General features: G+C 65.5%; 1 protein-coding gene across 1 annotated transcript; it reads left to right on the forward strand.

The window, feature by feature from the left end:
* Positions 1–1,940: 1,940 nt before the first annotated feature.
* Positions 1,941–17,489, forward strand: ABCA7 (ATP binding cassette subfamily A member 7; the record flags this gene model as incomplete). The annotated part of the gene is made up of 49 exons (XM_084276347.1): positions 1,941–2,006; positions 2,114–2,207; positions 2,496–2,637; positions 2,742–2,869; positions 2,961–3,082; positions 3,182–3,376; positions 3,505–3,594; positions 3,692–3,923; positions 4,011–4,150; positions 4,222–4,338; positions 4,467–4,646; positions 4,721–4,929; positions 5,019–5,195; positions 5,327–5,549; positions 5,635–5,856; positions 5,974–6,178; positions 6,256–6,372; positions 6,531–6,702; positions 6,883–7,014; positions 7,103–7,242; positions 7,328–7,465; positions 7,609–7,814; positions 7,949–8,021; positions 8,288–8,490; positions 8,660–8,708; positions 8,874–8,936; positions 9,537–9,715; positions 9,807–9,931; positions 10,026–10,124; positions 10,348–10,543; positions 10,667–10,761; positions 10,850–10,882; positions 11,905–12,010; positions 12,127–12,201; positions 12,447–12,616; positions 12,700–12,877; positions 12,975–13,090; positions 13,251–13,395; positions 13,482–13,605; positions 13,710–13,839; positions 13,932–14,052; positions 14,171–14,233; positions 14,311–14,417; positions 15,822–15,963; positions 16,041–16,175; positions 16,264–16,367; positions 16,478–16,570; positions 16,665–16,902; positions 16,983–17,489. 49 exons carry the CDS (start codon positions 1,941–1,943, stop codon positions 17,133–17,135), a joined length of 6,762 nt encoding a protein of 2,253 aa, XP_084132473.1. The 3' UTR covers positions 17,136–17,489.
* Between the last annotated feature and the right edge of the window lie 2,060 nt (positions 17,490–19,549).

Genomic DNA, 19,549 nt, shown 5'->3' on the forward strand with positions numbered 1-19,549 from the left:
CAGCTCAGCATCGCTGCCCGGGGGGGCCCTGCCTGCATCATCTCCCGCAGTATCGACCCGTCGGGGTTCTCTGGCGCCAACGCTGCGTGACTCAGCCGTCTCTGCCTTCGGGACCCTCCCCGCAGCCAGCGCCACTACCCAGCACCCCCAAACCACCCCAGCACCCCCACACCACCCCAGCACCCCCAGCCGCGAGGCTGCCGCACCCCCGTGGGGCTCAGGGACCCCGGTGGGGAAGGGTCTGTCCCTTGGCAATGGGGGATGGAGGGTGGGGGGTCTCCCTGCCCAAGCCCAGGTCGAGATGCCAGTGGTAGGATGGGGGATGTCGGGGGTGGGGGGGGGGGGGTGTGGGGATACGACGTGGGGGGGACAGGTGGTCCCATCCCACTCCACGTCGGCCCCTTTAAGATGCTCTTCCCGTGACGTCACGCCCGCGGCTACTTTGTGGTGCGAAGCGGGCGGGGCCTGAGCGCGAGACCCCGCGGAGCTCCGCGGGGTCTCTTAAAGGGGCCGCGGCGGGAGCAGGTAACGGGGGGCCCGGGTTGCGGGGCGGCTGCTGCTGGCGGGGGGGCTGGGGGGGTGTCTGTGTCGTACCTCTGGCAGCTGACCTCGGCCGGGCTGCGGCTCCGCACCTTCCCCCCCGCGAGCGTCAGGATGTCCCCTCCCCCCTCCCGGCCTGTCCCCATCATCTGTCCCCGGGGCTGCCCGTGTCCCCCCGTGAGCTGTCCCCATCGCCCCCCGGGCCCGTCCGTCTCCCCGTGGCTCCGTTCCCACCCTCACCCCCCCCCCGCCCTCACCCCTCCCGGTGTTTCCGTGCTCCCGGTTGCAGCCACGGGGCTGTTTGTCCTCCGTGGGGTGAGCGAGCAGGTTCCCACGCGAGTCCCTGTGTGGGAAGCGGCTTTTGGAGGTTCCCGGTGTTTTGGGTTTGTTTTGTCCCGAAAAGAACCCCTGCACCCCCACCCGCCGAGGCTCCTCCCGGTCCGGGTCCCGACCCCCTCTGCCACCCTGTTCGGCCGGTGTCACCCCGACTCTGGCAACCGCCTCCCAGGGACTCCCCTGGGTGTCCCTCTCACTCCCGCTGCCACAGGGATGGGGGTGGCACAGCTCTCCCCAAGCCCCAATGACCCCTCGGGGGAATCCTCCATCCCCCCACCCCCCCGGACCCCGCTCCGGTGCCGTTCGTGTCCTGCCCCGTAGGCTGATTAGCCGGATTTTCCAGCCGGGCTCCTAATCCCGCTGGTTTGTGTGCCCGTTTATCCCCCGGGAGCCCGGTTTAGCCCCGAGCGCGGGCAGAGCCCGGTCGCCTCCCACCCTCCTCCTGCCCGGGTCCCCGGCCGTGGGTGCCGGGTGAGTCCTGCAGCTTCGGTCGCCACCGGGAACGGGCAGCGCGGGAGCCCCGGGCGTGTCCCGAGCTCACCGTGGCCGGGGGGAAGCGGGGGGGCAGCTCCGGAGCTGGGTTTTCCCGGGTGGAAAAGGGAGACTCCGCTTTGCTGCCGCTTCTTAGGGGGGGTCCCGACCCGCCGGCCCCGCTCCGGGTCGCTGGCTGGGTGCGGGATGCCCCGCACCCCTCCTAGGGCAGCGCTGACCTGGAGGCACTTTGCGGGGCTTGTGCCCTATTTCGCTGCTTGTGGGTCAGAAAACAATGAGATTTGAGGGCTTTGCTCCGGAAAGGAGCTTTGCAGCAGGAATGCCGGGCCGCCCCCTTCCCCCCTCCCCCCGCAAACCCTCCTCCCCCCGCAAACCCCCCTCCCCCCGCAAACCCCCCCCCCCTCCCCGGGAGCTCAGCCGTGTGCCCGGCGCTTTGCCCGGTGTGTGAGAAGCCCCGAGGCAGAGGGAAGCGAGAGCTCCGACTGTCGCCCCCAGCTCGGCGCTGATAGACCCCCTCCCGATCTCACCCTCAGCCCGACCCCGCGCCCCCCGCGCCCCCCGCGCCCCTCACCATGGCCGTGGGCACCCAGCTGGGGCTGCTGCTCTGGAAGAACTTCACCTACCGCCGGCGGCAGCGGGTGAGTGGGGTCCGGAGCCGCTGGCTCCTGGCGCGGGGACAGGCGGAACCCCCCCAGTTCCTGATGGGGGTAAGGACAGCACCCCACAACCGTGGGTCTTCCCCCAGGTCCAGCTTGCCATCGAGCTCCTGTGGCCCCTCTTCCTCTTCTTCATCTTGATCTCGGTGCGGCAATCCCACCCGCCCTTCCAGCAGCACGAGTGTGAGTGGCCTGGGGTCTCTGGGCCGGCCCCAAACCCCCCCCGTGCCTGCCGGGGATCCCCCCCACCCTCACCCCCCTTCCCGCTTCCGTGGGAGCCCCGCGGGGCCCCGGCACGGCCCTGAGCGGCACCGGGGAAGAGAAACCTGCGAGGCGGGTGGGAGCCGGGGACTCGCTGACATCTCCCCCCCCCCCGGCTCGGGTGGGTGTTCACAGGGGGTCGGGGCGGGGAAGGAGGGGGAGGAGGGTCCGTGCCGCTCTCCCCGGACCCCATCCTGCCCTTTCCTGCAGGTCACTTCCCCAACAAGGCCCTGCCCTCGGCTGGGACCCTACCCTGGCTCCAGGGCATCATCTGCAACACGAACAACCCCTGCTTTCGGCACCCGACGGTCGGAGAAGCCCCCGGCGTGGTGGGCAACTTCGATGGCTCCATGTGAGCGGCAGGAAGGGAGAGGAGGGGGGGGGGGCTGCGGGGCAGAACCGGGCACCGGGCCGGGGTCTCACCGCCCCCCCCCCATCCCTCCCCTGCCTCCGCAGCCTCTCCCGTCTGCTGGCCGAAGCCCGGCGGGTCCGGCTCCCCTCCCGCGGGCAGCGGCTCCTCCGCAGCTTCGCCAACCTCCTGCCCACCCTGCGCCGGCTCCGGGGGAGCGAGGCTCAGCGGAGGGGTGAGCACCGGGGACATGGGGTGTCTTGGGAGAGAGACACCCCCCACCCCCCCCCTCCCCAAACCAGCTGACCCCCGCTCTTTCCCCCCAGCTCTGCCAGTGCGGGACTACCTGAGAGAGGATGAGACCTTCTCGGGATTCCTCCGGACCAACACCTCTCTGCCGCCAGCGCTGGTGGACGAGCTGATGGGGGCTCGGCTCAGCCCCAGCATCGTGAGTGGCTGCGCAGCGCCCGGTGCCCGGGAAGCAGGGGGGGGTTGTTGAGGTGTGACCGGCCCTTTCTCTCTCCCCCCTCCTCAACTTCCCCTCCAGCTCTCCGTCGCGACCTCCCGCCGCCCGCTGAAGACCGTGGTCTGCAGCCCCTCGGAGCTGGGGGGCTTCCTGGTGGGGGGCGACGCCGCCTCCACCCAGCGCCTGCAGCAGGGGCTCTGCGCCCTGCCCGGCCCCCAGCTCCGCGCCGCCGAGGGGTCCTTCCTCTCCCAGCTCGATCTCCCCCGGCTCTTGGCGGTGAGTCTCCCCGGCCAGGCGCTGGGATGCGCCGGGTGTTGGAAGGCGTCGGGGCAATGACCCCCCCGGCACCCCTCCTCCCCGGTGGGGCTGTGAACCCCCTTCTCGTCGTCCCCCCCCCTGCTCAGGAACAGCTGAGCTCGGAGGCGGGCGGTATGGCTGGCACCGTGGAAGCTTTGGGCACCTTCGTGCGGGATGCAGCATCCCTGATGGAGGAGGTAGCACCCCTCTCCCCTGCCCCCCCCCCCCCCCCCAGTCCCCGGGTGTCCCTGCCCCCTCGAAGCACCGTCCTGCTCCCCGTCCCTCTGTCCCCAGGTCTCCTCCATGACCAGCCTTGCCGAGCTGCGGCGGGAGCTGGGGGCGCTTATGGCCCCCAACACCTCCATCCCAGGCGCCTTCGGAGCCCTGTCCCGCATCGCCTGCGGGCACCCCGAGGGTGGGGGGCTCAGGATCCCTTCCCTCAACTGGTACGAGGACAATGACGTCAAAGCCTTCCTGGACCGCAACAGCTCGGAGCGGAGAGCCGCCTCCACAGCCAGCACCGGCAGTGAGCAGGGCTGGGCTCGGGGTGGGGGGGTCTCTGGGCACAAGGGGGGGTGGCTGGTGGAGAGGACTCGGTTGTGCTTCCGCCCAGGTCCCTTCTGCCGAGAGCTGGTCCGTAACCTGGAGTCCAGCGCCCTCTCGCAGATCTTCTGGCGGGGCATCAAGCCGCTTCTCACGGGCAAGATCCTGTACGCACCGTCCGGCCGAGGCCCCGACAGCATCATGGCTGAGGTGAGCTGGGGGCTGCGGGGGGCTGCTGGGGCTTCACCCTGGCTCTGCCCTCACCCTTCTGCCTTGCACAGGTGAATCGGACCTTCCAGGAGCTGGCGGTGCTGGGGGATTTGGGAAAAGCCTGGCAGGAGCTGGGACCACGCATCTACACCTTCCTCAATAGCAGCCTGGAGATGCAGATCCTCCGGGTATGTGAGCCCCAGACCCCCTCCCCATTGTGGACCAGGCTGTTGTGGGGTGTGGGGGTGCAGGATAGGGGTGCAGCTGGGAGCAGGGTGGACCACTGCATGGCTCTGCGGTACCCGGTGCTTTGCAGGATGTGCTGCTGGCTCCGGAGATGGCCCAGCTCCTGGATGTGTTCCTCAATGGCACCTCCTCAAAGCTGCCAGCGCTGGCTGAGTTCCTGGCAGGGCCAGCAGCAGGCTCAGGGCTCACCTGGCACCAGGTATACGCCGATGTTGATGTGGTCCTGAGCACCCTGTCGCAGTTCATGGAGGTAGGTGCTGCCCCAGGTACCTTGGGTGAGCTGTTTCCCCCAGCGCCGCTGAGCCCTGCCTGCCCTGCCTGCAGTGTGTCTGCCTGGACAAGATCGAAGCGGTGGCCACCGAGGAGCAGCTGGTGGTCCGGGCCCTGGAGCTGCTGGAAGAACAGCAGTTCTGGGCAGCTGTGGTATTCCAGCCCCCCATCAACACCACAGCCCCCACGCTGCCCCCCCACGTCCGCTACAAGATCCGTATGGACATCGACGACGTCACCAGGACCAACAAGATCAAGGACAGGTCTGGGGACACCACATGCCGTGAGCATCCTGGGACTGCAGCAAGGGTGGGGGGGGATCTCCCCTCCCAGTGCTGTGCTCTGCCCCCAGGTTTTGGGACCCAGGACCCGCAGCCGACCCCTTCAGCGACCTGCGCTACGTGTGGGGGGGGTTTGTCTACGTGCAAGACCTGGTGGAGCAGGCGGTGGTGAGGGTGCAGACTGGGGGTGCCCCACGGACAGGGGTCTACGTCCAGCAAATGCCTTACCCCTGCTACGTGGATGACGTGTGAGTGGGTGGCAGGGGGTGGCCCCGGGGACCCTCGAGTGACCCGCTGCTGTGGGAATGGTTCTAAGCACCCAGCAGTGCCCCCCGTGGTGCCTGGCTGGAGGTGGAAGGGCTGGTGCCCTCTGCCCCAGGTTCCTGCGGGTGCTGAACCGCTCGCTGCCCCTCTTCATGACGCTGGCCTGGATCTACTCGGTGGCCATGATCATCAAGGGGGTGGTGCACGAGAAGGAGACGCGCCTCAAGGAGACCATGAAGACCATGGGGCTGAGCGGTGGGATCCTCTGGCTCAGCTGGTTCCTCAGCAGCTTCATCCCCTTCCTCCTCAGCTCTGGCCTCCTCGTCCTCATCCTCAAGGCAGGTTGCAGGGTGGCAGCACGGGTGGCACTGGGAGTGATAGGGCTGGGAGCTGGCGCAGGAGCCAACTGGTCTTGGTCCGCAGCTGGGAAACATCCTGCCCTACAGCAACCCGGCTGTCATCTTCCTCTTCCTTGGCACCTTCTCAGTGGCCACCATCAGCCAGTGCTTCCTCATCAGCACCTTCTTCCCTCGTGCCAACCTGGCGTCGGCTTGTGGCGGCATCATCTACTTCTCCCTTTACCTGCCCTACGTGCTGTGCGTCGCCTGGCGCGACCACATCACCTTCCCGCTGCGTGTCCTCGTGGTGAGAGGCCCCAGCTGACCCTTCCCCCTTACCCTGAGGGTGCTGGCGGGGTGGGTTTGGGGCTGAGCCCCCCCTGGCTGGTCTCTCTGCCCACGCTGCTGATCTTGCTGCTGCCAGAGCCTGCTGTCACCAGTGGCCTTCGGCTTCGGCTGCGAGTATTTCTCCCTCTATGAGGAGCAGGGGGTGGGCATCCAGTGGCACAACCTGGGCACCAGCCCTGTGCCAGGAGACCCCTACAACTTCGCCATGGCCATGGGGCTGCTGCTTCTGGACGCCGGCCTCTACGGCCTGGCCACCTGGTACCTCGAGGGTGTCTTCCCAGGTGAGCACAGCCCCCCCCCACTCCCGGCCCCCAGCACCCCCCTGGCCTCAGCCCTGCTCAGCCCCCACCTGCTGCAGGACAGTACGGGATCCCCAAGCCCTGGAATTTCCCCTTCCTGAAGAGCTACTGGCTTGGAGAGCAGTCCTCAGCTGGGCACCCTCCGTACCCCACCAGCCCCCTCACTGCACCCCAAGGTGAGCCCTTGCCCGCCCTGGAGCCGTGCAGATGAGGGGTGGCAGCCATGGAGCAGGGATTTGCCTCCCCAATGAGGGGTCCTGCACACCATGGTGTGGGGGGGGTGCTGCCCCAGCGAGGGGTCCTGCCCAGGACATGCCCCTCTGATGGCTCCCAGTGCTGGTGGAGGAGCCCCCTGCCCAGCTCCAGCCCGGCGTCTCCATCCGCAACCTGGTGAAGATTTACCACAACAGCAACCGCGTGGCCGTCAACGGGCTGAGCCTGGACTTCTACGAGGGGCAGATCACCTCCTTCCTGGGCCACAATGGGGCTGGCAAGACCACCACCATGTGAGCTGGGGCGGGGGGGCACAGCAGGGATGGGTGCTGAGCCTGGCTTTGCCCCTGTGTTGTCTCATTCCCGTCCCATCTGCCCTGGCCAGGCTCTAAGCACCCTGCACAGCATCCCTGTCCCCACTGGTCCTGCTCTCCATAACCCCCCTTTTCCCCACCGGTCCCACCTCCATCCAGGTCCATCCTGACTGGTCTGCTGCCCCCCACCTCTGGCACTGCCTATATCCTGGGCTGGGACATCCGCTCCGACATCGACAGCATCCGCAAACACATGGGGACGTGTCCCCAGCACAACGTGCTCTTCGACATGTAGGCAGGGGCAGGGTGGGCAAGGGGGGGGGGGGCTGGTGAGAGCAGGGCTGCCCACCTCACCCCCCCCACCCCCCCTCCATCCCAGCCTGACCGTGGAGGAGCACGTCTGGTTCTACGGGCGGCTGAAGGGGCTCTCAGAGGAGCAGGTGAAGGTGGAGATGGAGCAGCTGATCCAGGACACGGGGCTGCCCCACAAGCGGCGTGAGCAGACCAGGAATCTCTCAGGTAGGTGCAGGGAGGGTTGGACTGGCAGCCGGGCTGGGGGATCCACAGCCCTGTCCCCCCACAATGCCACCCTGCTGCCTCTTAGGAGGGATGCAGCGCAAGCTCTCGGTGGCCATCGCCTTCGTGGGGGGGTCCCAGGTGGTCATCCTGGATGAGCCCACGGCTGGTGTTGACCCCTACTCCCGCCGCAGCATTTGGGAGCTGCTGCTCAAGTACCGCACAGGTCAGGGCTGGGGGGTCCCTGTTTCCACCTCTGCACATCTCAGCCCCCTGCCATGGAGTGCTGAGGGGGGGGGGGATGCCCACGAAGGGCAGTCAGTGAGGGGGTCCAGCTGGCTGCTTGCCCCCCCCCCCCCCCCTCCCCAGGCCGCACCATCATCTTGTCCACTCACTACATGGACGAGGCAGAGCTGCTGGGGGACCGCACGGCCATCATCTCACAGGGTCAGCTCTGCTGCTGTGGGTCCCCCCTCTTCCTCAAGGCCAGGCTGGGCACCGGCTACCACCTCACCCTGGTGAAGAGGGAGCAGGTTGGGACAGGCAGCAGCACCGTCTCCAGCACCACCAAAAAGGTGGGGGGTGTGTTGAGACATCAGCCAGAAGGGTGGCTGGTGCCTCCATCCTGGGCATCAAGGGGGTGCTGAGCCCCAGGATTGGGGAGGGGTCTTGCTGTGGGGTACCAGGCTCTGGTTGCCCTTCCCCACAGGACAGCAGCGACTCGGAGCACAGCAGCGACACGGGCCTGGGCAGCGAGCGGGGCAGTGAGGAGAGTGCTGTGGGTGAGGATCCCGTCCCTCCCTGCACCCCTGGCACAGTGTCACCTCCTGGGTGCTCCCCCTGTGTCCCCCATGGGCAGGGAAAGGCTTGCAGCACGCTCAGCCCCATGCCTTGCCCTGCTGCTGGCTCTTGGCCCCTCTGCACTTTGGGGGCCCTCCCATCCCCTTCAAACCCCCTGGGGACCCTCAGACCAGGCTGTGGGGCACATGCCAGCCATGGCCAGCTCCTGCCCAGGTTTCCAGCCCTCCCTGTCCCACCCTCCCCCCAGATGTGGCTCAGCTCTCAGCACTGATCCAGAAGCTGGTCCCCGGCTCCCGACTGATGGAGGACATCGGGCACGAGGTGCTCTTCATCCTGCCCTACAGTGGGGCCAAGGATGGGGCCTTTGGGGACCTTTTCCGTGAGCTGGATGCTCGTCTGGGGGAACTGGGCATCTCCAGCTATGGCATCTCTGACACCACCCTGGAAGAGGTACCCAGAGGAGCTGTGGCTGGGGCGGGGGGGTGTGTGCTGCCTGTGGGTGCCCACCCTTCCTGGAGCTCTGCTGGGGGGGCCTGTGGCTATGGGGTTTGCCTCACTGGGGCTGTGGGGGCTGTGGGGGCTGTGGTCATGGTTAATGCCAGCACCATCCTGCCCTCAGATCTTTCTGAAGGTGGCCCAGGACACGGGAGTAGATGCTGACTCAGCAGGTAAAGGTGCCTCAGTTCTGAGCTTTGGGGGGTGTGTGTGGGGGGGAAGCAGAGGGGTGTGGGTGTCCCCTTCCTAGGGCTGGGATCCTTTCTGGGAGCACCCACAGGTGCAGGGGGGTGTCACAGGTTGGGGCCACACTCCAACCCTCCCCCATGTTTTGGCAGGCACTGGGAGAGGTGCAGCCCCCAGCGATGGGGGGGACATGGAAGCAGCCGATGGGGAGCTGGGTAAGAAGGGGGGAGCTGGGACCCCCAAGCTGCCCTGACCCCTGCTGCTGTAGCACACGTCCATCCAGGCAGGCATCCCTTCGTAGGGGGGACAGCCCTTTGGACATGCATCCTTTGGGGCAGGCAGTGGGAAGGGGGAGGCTCAGGTGGGCTCGTGTATCACTCCCCCAGCCTCAGGGTGTCCCCCCGGGGATGGGTGAGGAGTAGGGATGGGGGTAGGGGAGCCTGGCTCTGTGCTGGGGTGGGGACGGGGCATGACATCCCAGGGGACACATCCAGGCCCCTTCTCCTGGAGACATGGGGCAGCTACGGGGGTCTGGGGGGGCTGCAATAGTCTGGGGAGGCGGCTCTACCCCGGATCAGTGTGGGGGGCAGGCACCCCAGCGTGGCTGTAACCCCTCTTTCCTCTCCTTTACACTGAGCCCAAGGAGCCCGGCGAGGTAGGAGCCGGGGTTGGGGAGGGGGCTCACATCCCTGCATGTAGCACCCCATTCCTGCTGGGTGGGGGGACACCCCTGCCAGCCCCAGCCCCACCCCACCATCCCCCTGCACCCCTTGGCAGGACCCCCTGCCCTTCACTGCCAGCTCTGCCAGAGCCAGACCCCCCACACTCTGCCCTTGCAGCAGAGGAACCCCAGGAGACCGACCTGTTACGTGGTGGGGCTGGGCAGGCCTGTGGCAGGGTGAGGGGCTGGGCACTCACCTGCCAACAGCTCCGTGCCCTCTTCACCAAGAGGATGCTCCACGCCCGCCGCAGCACCCGGGGCTTCTTCGCCCAGGTACAGCCAGGGGATGGGGCCAGGGGGATGGGGCCAGGGGGATGGGGCAGGAGGGGGTGTGGAGCTGGCACTGACCCCCAGCCCCTGGCAGATCGTCCTGCCCGCTGTCTTCGTCTGCATCGCTCTGCTCTTCAGCCTCATCGTGCCACCCTTTGGGAAGTACCCACCTCTGCGCCTCCAGCCCAGCATGTACGGGCAGCAGTTCACCTTCTTCAGGTGTGTCCCCAGTTTGCAGCATCTTCATGTCCCCCTGTATCCCCCCCCCATGTCCCCCTCCATGTCCCCAGCTCACTCCCACATCTCCTGGCAGCAACGATGCTCCGGGGGACCCCGACACAGCCCGGCTCCTGGGTGCCCTCCTGGCTGAGCCGGGGTTTGGCACCCAGTGCATGAAGGATGCTGAGGAGGCGTGAGTGCCTGTGCTCACCCCAGGGGATTGGGGGGCTGGCTGGGGTTTGGCCCCCACCTCAGTGCCCACCACTTCCCAGCTGGTGTGATGCTGTGAGACCCCCCCACAGCATCCCCACGGCGGGAGCGCGATGACAACCCTGGGTGGGGAAGGGGCTCGGTGCCTCTGGCACACTCCAGGCTGGTAACGGGGGTCTCTCTCCCCCATGGCACTGGGTGCCCAGGATGGGGCCGTGCCCACCAGCTTCCCACCCCGACGGCTTCTCAGCCCCCCCGGCTCCCCCTGCCCTGCTGGAGGCTCTGCGGCGAGGGAACTGGACACGGACTGAGCCGTCCCCACCCTGCCAGTGCAGCGGGCCGGGGGCTCGCAGGATGCTGCCCGACTGCCCCGAGGGTGCTGGGGGGCTCCCACCACCCCAGGTAATGGCCATCCCACAGCAGGGCTGGCCACCCTGGCCACCAGCTCTGCAGGGTGCAGGTGATGCTCTGGAGAGGAGAGTGGGGGGCTGTGTGTCCATCCAGCCCGTCTGTTGTCCCCCCCAGGTGCAGAGGGGAACGGGGGATGTCCTGCAGAACCTGACAGGGAGGAACATCTCTGACTACCTGGTGAAGACCTACCCCCAGATCATCCGCCGGGGGTGGGTGCTGGGGGCACCCTGGGGACACCGTGGTGCTGCTGTATCACCTCCTTGGGGGTATTTCTTTCCATCATCCCGTTTCTTTCAGGCTGAAGAACAAGAAGTGGGTGAATGAGCAGAGGTGAGTCTGGGGGGAGGGTCCTCATGCAGATGGGGGGGTGTCAGGAGCTCCCCCATGGGATTGGGCAGAGTCCTCATCCAGGCAACCTCAGCCCTTCACTCTGTGCCCCTCGCTAAACTAGGAGGAAGTGTTGATCTGCCTGAGGGTGGGGAGGCTCTTCAGAGGGATCTGAACAGGCTGGACCCATGGGCTGAGACCGATGGGATGAAGTTTAACATGGCCAAGTGCAGAGTGCTGCACATGGGACAGAACAACCCCCTGCAGAGCTACAGGCTGGGGGAGACTGGCTGGAGAGCTGTCAGGCAGAGAAGGACCAGGGGGTGCTGGGTGACTACAGGCTGAATATGAGCCAGCAGTGTGCCCAGGGGCCAGGAAAGCCAATGGCATCCTGGCTTGTGTCAGGAATAGTGTGGCCAGTAGGGCTGGGGAGGGGATTGTGCCCCTGTACTGGGCACTGGTGAGGCTGCACCTTGAGTGCTGGGTCCAGTTCTGGGCTCCTCACCATCAGAAGGACATGGAGGTCCTGGAGCGAGTCCAGAGAAGGGCAACCAGGCTGGGGAAGGGGCTGGAGGGCAAATCCTCTGAGGAGCAGCTGAGGGAGCTGGGGGTGTTGAGCCTGCAGAAGAGGAGGCTGAGGGGAGCCCTTCTCCTCACCTCCCCTGCCCTGCCAGGAGGGTGCAGAGAGGTGGGCGATGGTCTCTTCAGCCAGGGGCCAGGAGATGGGACAAGGGGCAATGGGCTCAAGCTGCCCCAGGGCAGGGTCAGAGCAGATGGGAGGGAAAAGTTCTTCCCTGGCAGAGTTGTCAGGGCTGGAACAGGCTGCCCAGGGAGGGGCTGAGTCACCTTCCCTGGGGGTGTTTAAAAAAGGGGAGATGAGGTGCTCAGGGGTCTGGTTCAGCACAGGATGGGAATGGTTGGACTCGATGATCTTCAAAGGTCTCTTCCAACCTGGTGATTCTGTGAGGGGCCGGAAGGGTGTCCATGAGCTGGCTGGTTTGGAAGTGTCTGTCTCCCCCCTGCAGGTATGGTGGCTTTTCTCTGGGTGCTGGCAGCTCCCAGGCCCTGCCATCAGCAGTGGAGGTGGACAAGGCAGTGCTGGAGCTCCGGGCACTGTTCAACATCACCCCGGTATGGCCAGGAGCTCTGTCCCCCTCTCACCCCCCGTCCCCCAGCTTGACCCTGATGTGGTGGCACTGGGAGCCTCTGGCCCCAGCTGTCTCCTCACACAGTGTCCCTGTGCCCAGGGCAGCCCCTCAGACCAGCTCCTGGGCAACCTCAGCCGCTTCATCGAGGGTTTGGATGCTCGCAGGAACATCAAGGTGAGCCCAGACCCCAGGCCAGGGGTCCTGGGTGGGGTGAGCCCTGGGAGGCAGCAGGGGTTGCAGCACCCAGGGGTGCAGCACCCAGATGCCCTGTGGAGCTTGGAGCAGCCTGAGAAGGACCCAGCCCAGCCGGGACTGGGTGGGAGCAGGACCCCAGCAGGGTGCAGGGTGCTGTGGGCATGGCTGCAGCAGTGCCAGGCTGGGAGGGGGTTCTGAGGCGCCGGGACCCCCCTTGGCTGCAGGTCTGGTTCAACAACAAGGGCTGGCACGCCATGGTCTCCTTCGTTAACGTGGCCAACAACGGGCTGCTGCGTGCCCGGCTGCCTGCCGGGACCGACCCCGCGCTCTACGGCATCACGGCCACCAACCACCCGCTCAACCTCACCAAGGAGCAGCTCTCAGAGGCCGCCCTGTGAGTCCTGGGGATGGGGGTCGTCGGGGGCTACTCTCCATCCCTGGCTGAACCCCCCCCCTCCCCTTCTCCCTCCACGGCAGGATGGCCACCTCGGTGGACGTGCTGGTCTCCATCTGCGTGATCTTCGCCATGTCCTTCGTCCCAGCCAGCTTCGTGCTCTTCCTCATCGAGGAGCGGGTCAGCAAGGCCAAGCACCTGCAGTTTGTCAGCGGGATGAAGCCCCTCACTTACTGGCTGGGCAACTTTGCCTGGGACATGGTGAGGTTCAGTGACGGGGACAGGGGTGGGGTGCAGCTCCCAGGGGGGCCAGGTTGCATTCCTGACTCCCCCCACCATGGCTTCTCCCTGCCCACAGTGCAACTACCTGGTCCCTGCACTGCTGGTCATCCTCATCTTCCTCTGCTTCCAGCAGAAGTCCTACGTGTCCTCCACCAACTTGCCCTCCCTGGTCCTGCTGCTGCTGCTCTACGGGTGACGGGGCGGTGGAGCCCAGACTGGGCTCAGCATCACCCCACCCTTGGGCTGGACCCTGGGGAAGGGGGGGTGCAGGGGGCTTGGGGTGGGGCCGGGAGGGGGTCACAGTGGTGGGGTGGGTACCCCCAGACCAGCCCTTGCCTTTCTGCTCCCTCAGCTGGTCCATCACTCCCCTGATGTACCCAGCATCCTTCCTCTTCAGCGTCCCCAGCACTGCCTACGTGGCCCTGACCTGTGTCAACCTCTTCATTGGCATCAACGGCAGCGTGGCCACCTTCGTGCTGGAGCTCTTTGTGGACCAGGTGAGCTCCCAGGCTGCCTGGACCCACCTCCCATCCCTGTGGGGCTGGTGCCAGCTCCCCCTCCTCCCTTCTTGCTGTCCTGGCAGAACCTCAACAACATCAACCGCATCCTGAAGAAGGTTTTCCTTGTCTTCCCCCACTTCTGCCTGGGCCGAGGCCTCATCGACATGGTGAAGAACCAGGCGATGGCCGATGCCTTCGAGAGGTTTGGTGAGTCCCAGGGGGGCAGGGCTGCTCCCCCTCCCCAAAGATCAGCCCTCATGTGGGTCCTCCCCAGCATTCCCCTACTCCTACATCCCCTCTCGCTGCTCCAGGGGACAAGCGCTTCGTGTCCCCCCTCTCCTGGGATGTGGCAGGGAAGAACATGTTTGCCATGGCCATCGAGGGCATCATCTTCTTCCTCTTCACCCTCCTGCTGCAATACCGCTTCTTCCTGCGGCTCGGGTGAGGGGTGGCTGTGGGGCAGCCATGGGGCAGCCTTGGGGTGGCCGTGGGGTGGGCAGCCCTGGAAATCCCTCCACTGGTGTTGCCCCCAGACCACGGGCTTTGCAGCTGCCCTCGCTGGGGGAGGAGGACCAGGACGTGGCCAGGGAGCGGGCAAGGGTGGGCAGCACCCCTCCCCACGGCCACCTCCTGCTGCTGAAGGACCTGACCAAGGTGGGTGCCGTAGGGCTGGACCCTCGCTGCAGGGCCCTGGCCTCCCCAGAACCCCCCCAGTCCCACTGGTGGGTGATGGGTGGGGAGGTCCCAGCGTCACCTCGGCTCTGCTGCACAGGTGTACCGGCGCAGGAGGGCTCCAGCAGTGGACAGGCTGTGTGTGGCCATCCCCCCCGGGGAGGTGAGTGCTGGACAGACAGATGGACAGTGCTATGGGCAGGGCTGGGGCTGCCCCTAACCCTGGTCTGCATCCCTCAGTGCTTCGGTCTCCTGGGAGTGAACGGTGCTGGGAAGACTTCCACCTTCAAGATGCTGACAGGGGACACGGAGGTGACATTGGGGGAGGCCTGGCTGAAAGGGCACAGGTGGGTGAGACAGAGGGACAACCCCCCCAGCTGCCCCACTGCTCCCTGCTCCTTGTCCCGGCAGCATGGGTGCCATCATCCCCATCCCCACCTTGTGCTTGTCCTTGCCCTCATCCCTGCAGTGTGCTTCTGCTTGGCTTCATCCCCATCCCCGTCGCCATCGCCATCCTCATCCCCATCCCCGTCGCCATCGCCATCCCCATCCTCATCCCCATCCCCATCACCATCCCCATCCTCATCCGCATCCCCGTCGCCATCCCCATCCCCGTCGCCATCCCCATCCTCATCCCCATCCCCATCCCCATCCCCGTCCCCATCCTCATTCCCATCCTCGTCCCCATCCTCGTCCCCATCCCCATCCCTGTCGCCAATCCCATCCTCATCCCCATCCTCATCCCCGTCGCCATCCTCATCCCCATCCTCATCCCCGTCGCCATCCTCGTCCCCATCCTCATTCCCATCCCGTTGCCATCCTCATCCCCATCCCCATGCCCATCCCCATCCCCATGCCCATCCCCATCCCCATGCCCATCCCCATCCCCATCCCCATCCCCATCCCCATCTCCATCCCCGTCGCCATCCTCATCCCCATCCCCGTCGCCATCCCCATCCCCGTCCCCATCCTCGTCCCCATCCTCATCCCCATCCCCATCCCCATCCTCGTCCCCATCCTCATCCCCATCCCCATCCCCATCCCCATCCCCATCCCCATCCCCATCCCCATCCCCATCCCCATCCCCATCCCCATCTCCATCCCCATCCTCATCCCCATCCTCATCCTCATCCTCATCCTCATCCTCATCCTCATCCCCATCCCCATCCCCATGCCCATCCCCATCCCCATGCCCATCCCCATCCCCATCTCCATCCCCGTCGCCATCCTCATCCCCATCCCCGTCGCCATCCCCATCCCCGTCCCCATCCTCGTCCCCATCCTCATCCCCATCCCCATCCTCGTCCCCATCCTCGTCCCCATCCCCATCCCCATCCCCATCTCCATCCCCATCCTCATCCCCATCCTCATCCTCATCCTCATCCTCATCCTCATCCTCATCCTCATCCTCATCCTCATCCCCATCCCCATCCCCATGCCCATCCCCATGCCCATCCCCATCCCCATCCCCATCTCCATCCCCATCCCCATCTCCATCCCCGTCGCCATCCTCATCCCCATCCCCGTCGCCATCCCCATCCCCGTCCTCGTCCCCATCCCCATCCCCATCCCCATCCCCATCCCCATCCCCATCCTCGTCCCCATCCTCGTCCCCATCCTCGTCCCCATCCCCATCCCCATCTCCATCCCCATCTCCATCCCCATCCCCATCCCCATCCTCATCCTCATCCTCATCCTCATCCTCATCCTCATCCTCATCCCCATCCCCATGCCCATCCCCATCCCTGCAGCGTGCTCACCGACCTGCAGTCCGTCCACCAGCACATGGGTTACTGCCCCCAGTTTGATGCCATCACAGACCTGCTGACGGGACGGGAGCACCTGGAGTTTTACAGCTGCTTGCGCGGCGTCCCAGAGGAGGAGACCCCCAGGGTAGGGCCTGTCCCTCACCCCCCACACCCTCCAAACCCAGGGGACCCCCATCCTCATCCCCTCTGCGCCTCTCACAGGTGGCTCAGTGGGGCATCGCCAAGCTGGGGCTGGGGGCACACGCAGACCGGCCGGCGGGCAAGTACAGCGGGGGCAACAAGCGCAAGCTCTCCACAGCCATCGCCCTGCTCGGCTCCCCCCCCGTCATCTTCCTGGTGAGTCTGGGCACCCGGGGGTGGGGGGGGGTCCCACAGCAGCACCTGGCCCCTCCCTGGGCTGACCCCTCTGCTGGGACCATTGCAGGATGAGCCCACGACCGGGATGGACCCGCGAGCCCGGCGGTTCCTGTGGGACTGCATCCTCAGCGTCATCCGGGAGGGCAGGTCCGTGGTGCTCACGTCCCACAGGTAAGACCCTCCCCACCCTGTTCCCATCCCTGGGGTCTGCAGCCCGCCCCCCTCCCCAGCAGTGCAGCACCCCTCTGCCCCCACGGGGCCTGACGTCAGCCCCCTGGCAGCATGGAGGAGTGCGAGGCGCTGTGCACCAGGATGGCCATCATGGTCAACGGCCGATTCCGCTGCCTGGGGAGCGTCCAGCACCTCAAGAACAGGTGACAGGGGATGTTTCAGGCAGTGAGGGGTGGCTGTGATGGCCGGTCCTTGAGGTGATACCACCCCCCAGCCCCCAACTCCCTCTCCCCTCAGGTTTGGGGATGGGTACACAGTGGTGGTGAGGGTGGGTGGCCCCGGGCCGGCGCCGGTGGAGAGCTTGATGCAGCACCACTTCCCCGGCATCGTGCTGAAGGAGCGGCACAGGGGGCTGCTGCAGTACCAGCTGCCCTCGCGCGCCGGCTCCCTGGCCAGCATCTTCAGCATCCTGGCAGCCCACCGTGGCCCCTGCCACATCGAGGACTACTCTGTGTCCCAGACCACCCTCGACCAGGTGATGGGGGATGTTGAGGCATGAAGGTGTTGGGTGCCAAGGTCCCATGGGCACGGCCCCTCACCTTGCTCTGCCCTCAGGTCTTTGTGCACTTTGCCAGGGAGCAGAGCGACGAGGATCCCGGGGAACCCCTGGCCCCAGGAGGGCAGGATGCGGCCACGGAGGGACCCAGCCCTGGGAAGAGGCTGATGCCATTCCTGGAGGATGGCAGCTACCAGGAGAGCACTGTCTGAGCAAGGCCGTGCGCCCCATGGACCCCTCCCCAGCCGTGGCTGCAGGGCGACCAGGGGTCCTGGAGCTTCTGGCTACCTTGGACCCCCAGAGCTGTTTGGGGGGCTGGCTGCACCCCTCCTCCAGCATTTGGCCATCACCCCTGCAGGACCATATGGGTGCTGGAGAGAGTCAGAGCACCAGGGCAGGGCTGGCCCCAGCTCCCTGGCTATGGGGTTGTAACCCTCGGGGGGCTGAGCTGGATGAGGTAGGGGGGTGTCTGCCCTGGGCAGGGGGGTCTGCCCCGGGTGCTGGGTTGCCCTGGACCCCCACCTCTCTCTGCTGGAGCAGAGTTGGCTGTAAAAGCGCCATTCAATAAAGACCCACGACACACCTGGGGGTGGGGTCTCCTTGCACCGGGGGCACACGGGGGTGGGGATGGGGATGGGGGGGGGCCGGACAGCAGGGTGACCCCCACCCCAGAACCATAGAGCGGCCGGCACGGCCCCTGCCCCACAATTCCCCACCCCCTCTCCCTGCTCCAAGGGGCTGGAGGTCCCTGGGGTGGGCGGGAGGGGCTCTGCCAGGGCGGGGGGGAGACCCAGCTGGGTGGTGGGACCCCCTCCTCGGGTAACCTACAGCGCATAGAGACCCGAACAGGGCTGCCCCCTCCCTCCCCCGGGGACACCCCTCTCCCCTGGTGGGTGCACATGGTGGGGGGGGGCGGTGAGGGGGTAGGTGGGCTACGCCTGGGGATACCCTCGCACCTATGGGGGTTCAGGGAGAGCCCCCAGCTCAGAGCAGGGACTGATGATGCCTTGGAAAGCCAGAATCAAAACTCACTATCCTGGGTGACTGAAGCAGGGACCCTTCACTGCAGTGCTGGGCACACAGGGCATCGCTCCTCCCAGTGTGTGTCCCCATTAAAGCCAAATTCCTCCTGTTTATACAGATCAACTCTACCGAGTCATTATCATTCCTAAGAAAAGGCAGGGTTATGCAAATTATCCCTAAGAAGTCATTGCTATTAACTCCTCCCAGACAGAGCATGCTCAGGGACACTTAGGGGGTCTCCCAGTGGTCTTCAGGGATGAAGGCTGGACGTCTTCCTCACTCTCAGCACACGCTCTTTACGTTTCTTCTCCATGGTCACCTGTGCTCAGAACCACATTCCTTTTCTCTGAAAACAAGATAAACTCCATCTCTTAATTGGTCATTAGTCTCATTATTAACGACTCCCCTATCTCCACTCTCTCTGGTTTCAGGGCACTGTTTTGGCTGAGGTTTGGAGCCGCTTTCATGAAACAGCTCATCTGATCACAGCCAAATTCTGCTAAAACCCCAACCTAATCTATTCTTAAAACCCCCCCAAATATTGTCTGTTCTAAGCCCCCAAATATTGTCTGTTCTAAACCCCCAAATATTGTCTGTTCTAAACCCCACAAATCCTTCACCTTCAAGGCTGTTGCAGTGCTCTGGCTCAGTGTTGTAGCCACTCTCACAAAGCAGCTCACACAGTTACAGCCATTTTCACCTAAAATCCAAAAAAAAACCCCTAATTTATTCTTAAAACCATGAAAATTCTCATTTTAAAGTTATATTAATTGCCTCTTAAAGTGCCATTAATTGTCTCTACCTCAATCTATTGCATCCCATTGAGTCATCCCCCCCCCAGCCTTATCATTATCATTACAGGACCCAAAATAGGGGGATGGGGGGTGGTTTGGGGGTGTCAGTGGGGTATTTTGGGGGTGTCCCGATTGCTGCCCGTGCCCCCCCTGAAAAAATATGGAACGCTTCACGAATTTGCGTGTCATCCTTGCGCAGGGGCCATGCTAATCTTCTCTGTATCGTTCCAATTTTAGTATATGTGCTGCCGAAGCGAGCACGAATCGCCCTACAGCCGCCGCGCTATTTAAACCCCCCTCACCTCACTATCTTCACGTCATGGTGACATGCTCACTCTACATTCCCCCACCTTTTCCGCAACAGCGTGACTTCCCCATATCATCCCATCCGTTTTGTAGCGAAATCCTCCTTTTTTTTCTTGGAATTTTAGGCGTTTTACCCGCGGAGGGGGGAATCCACCCGCGCGCGGTGCATGTCGGGAGGGATTCCTGCTTTGCATCTCAGGGCGGGGCCGGGACGCGGCCGTCACAGTCCCACAGGCCTTCGGGGCGTTGGCGCAGGCGCCTTGCGGTGGGTGCCGGCGGGGGAAGATGGCGGCGGGGCGCTGAGGGGACGGGCTGTGGTCGCTCCGTTCCGCCTCTCCCCGCGCCGGGGGAGCCGAGGAAGCGCTCGCAGAGCTCCGGGCAGGGCCGCTTCAGGCCGCCCAGCCCCGCTGACGGGCTCTCTCCATGGCCGCGGGGCCGGCTCGGGAGCCGTGTCCCCGCTGGGCCTGCTCGGGCAGCGCCGCTCCCGGGCGCCGCCGAGGCAG

This window comes from Gallinula chloropus (assembly GCF_964237585.1).
Source record: "Gallinula chloropus genome assembly, chromosome: 28".
NCBI lineage: Eukaryota > Metazoa > Chordata > Aves > Gruiformes > Rallidae > Gallinula > Gallinula chloropus.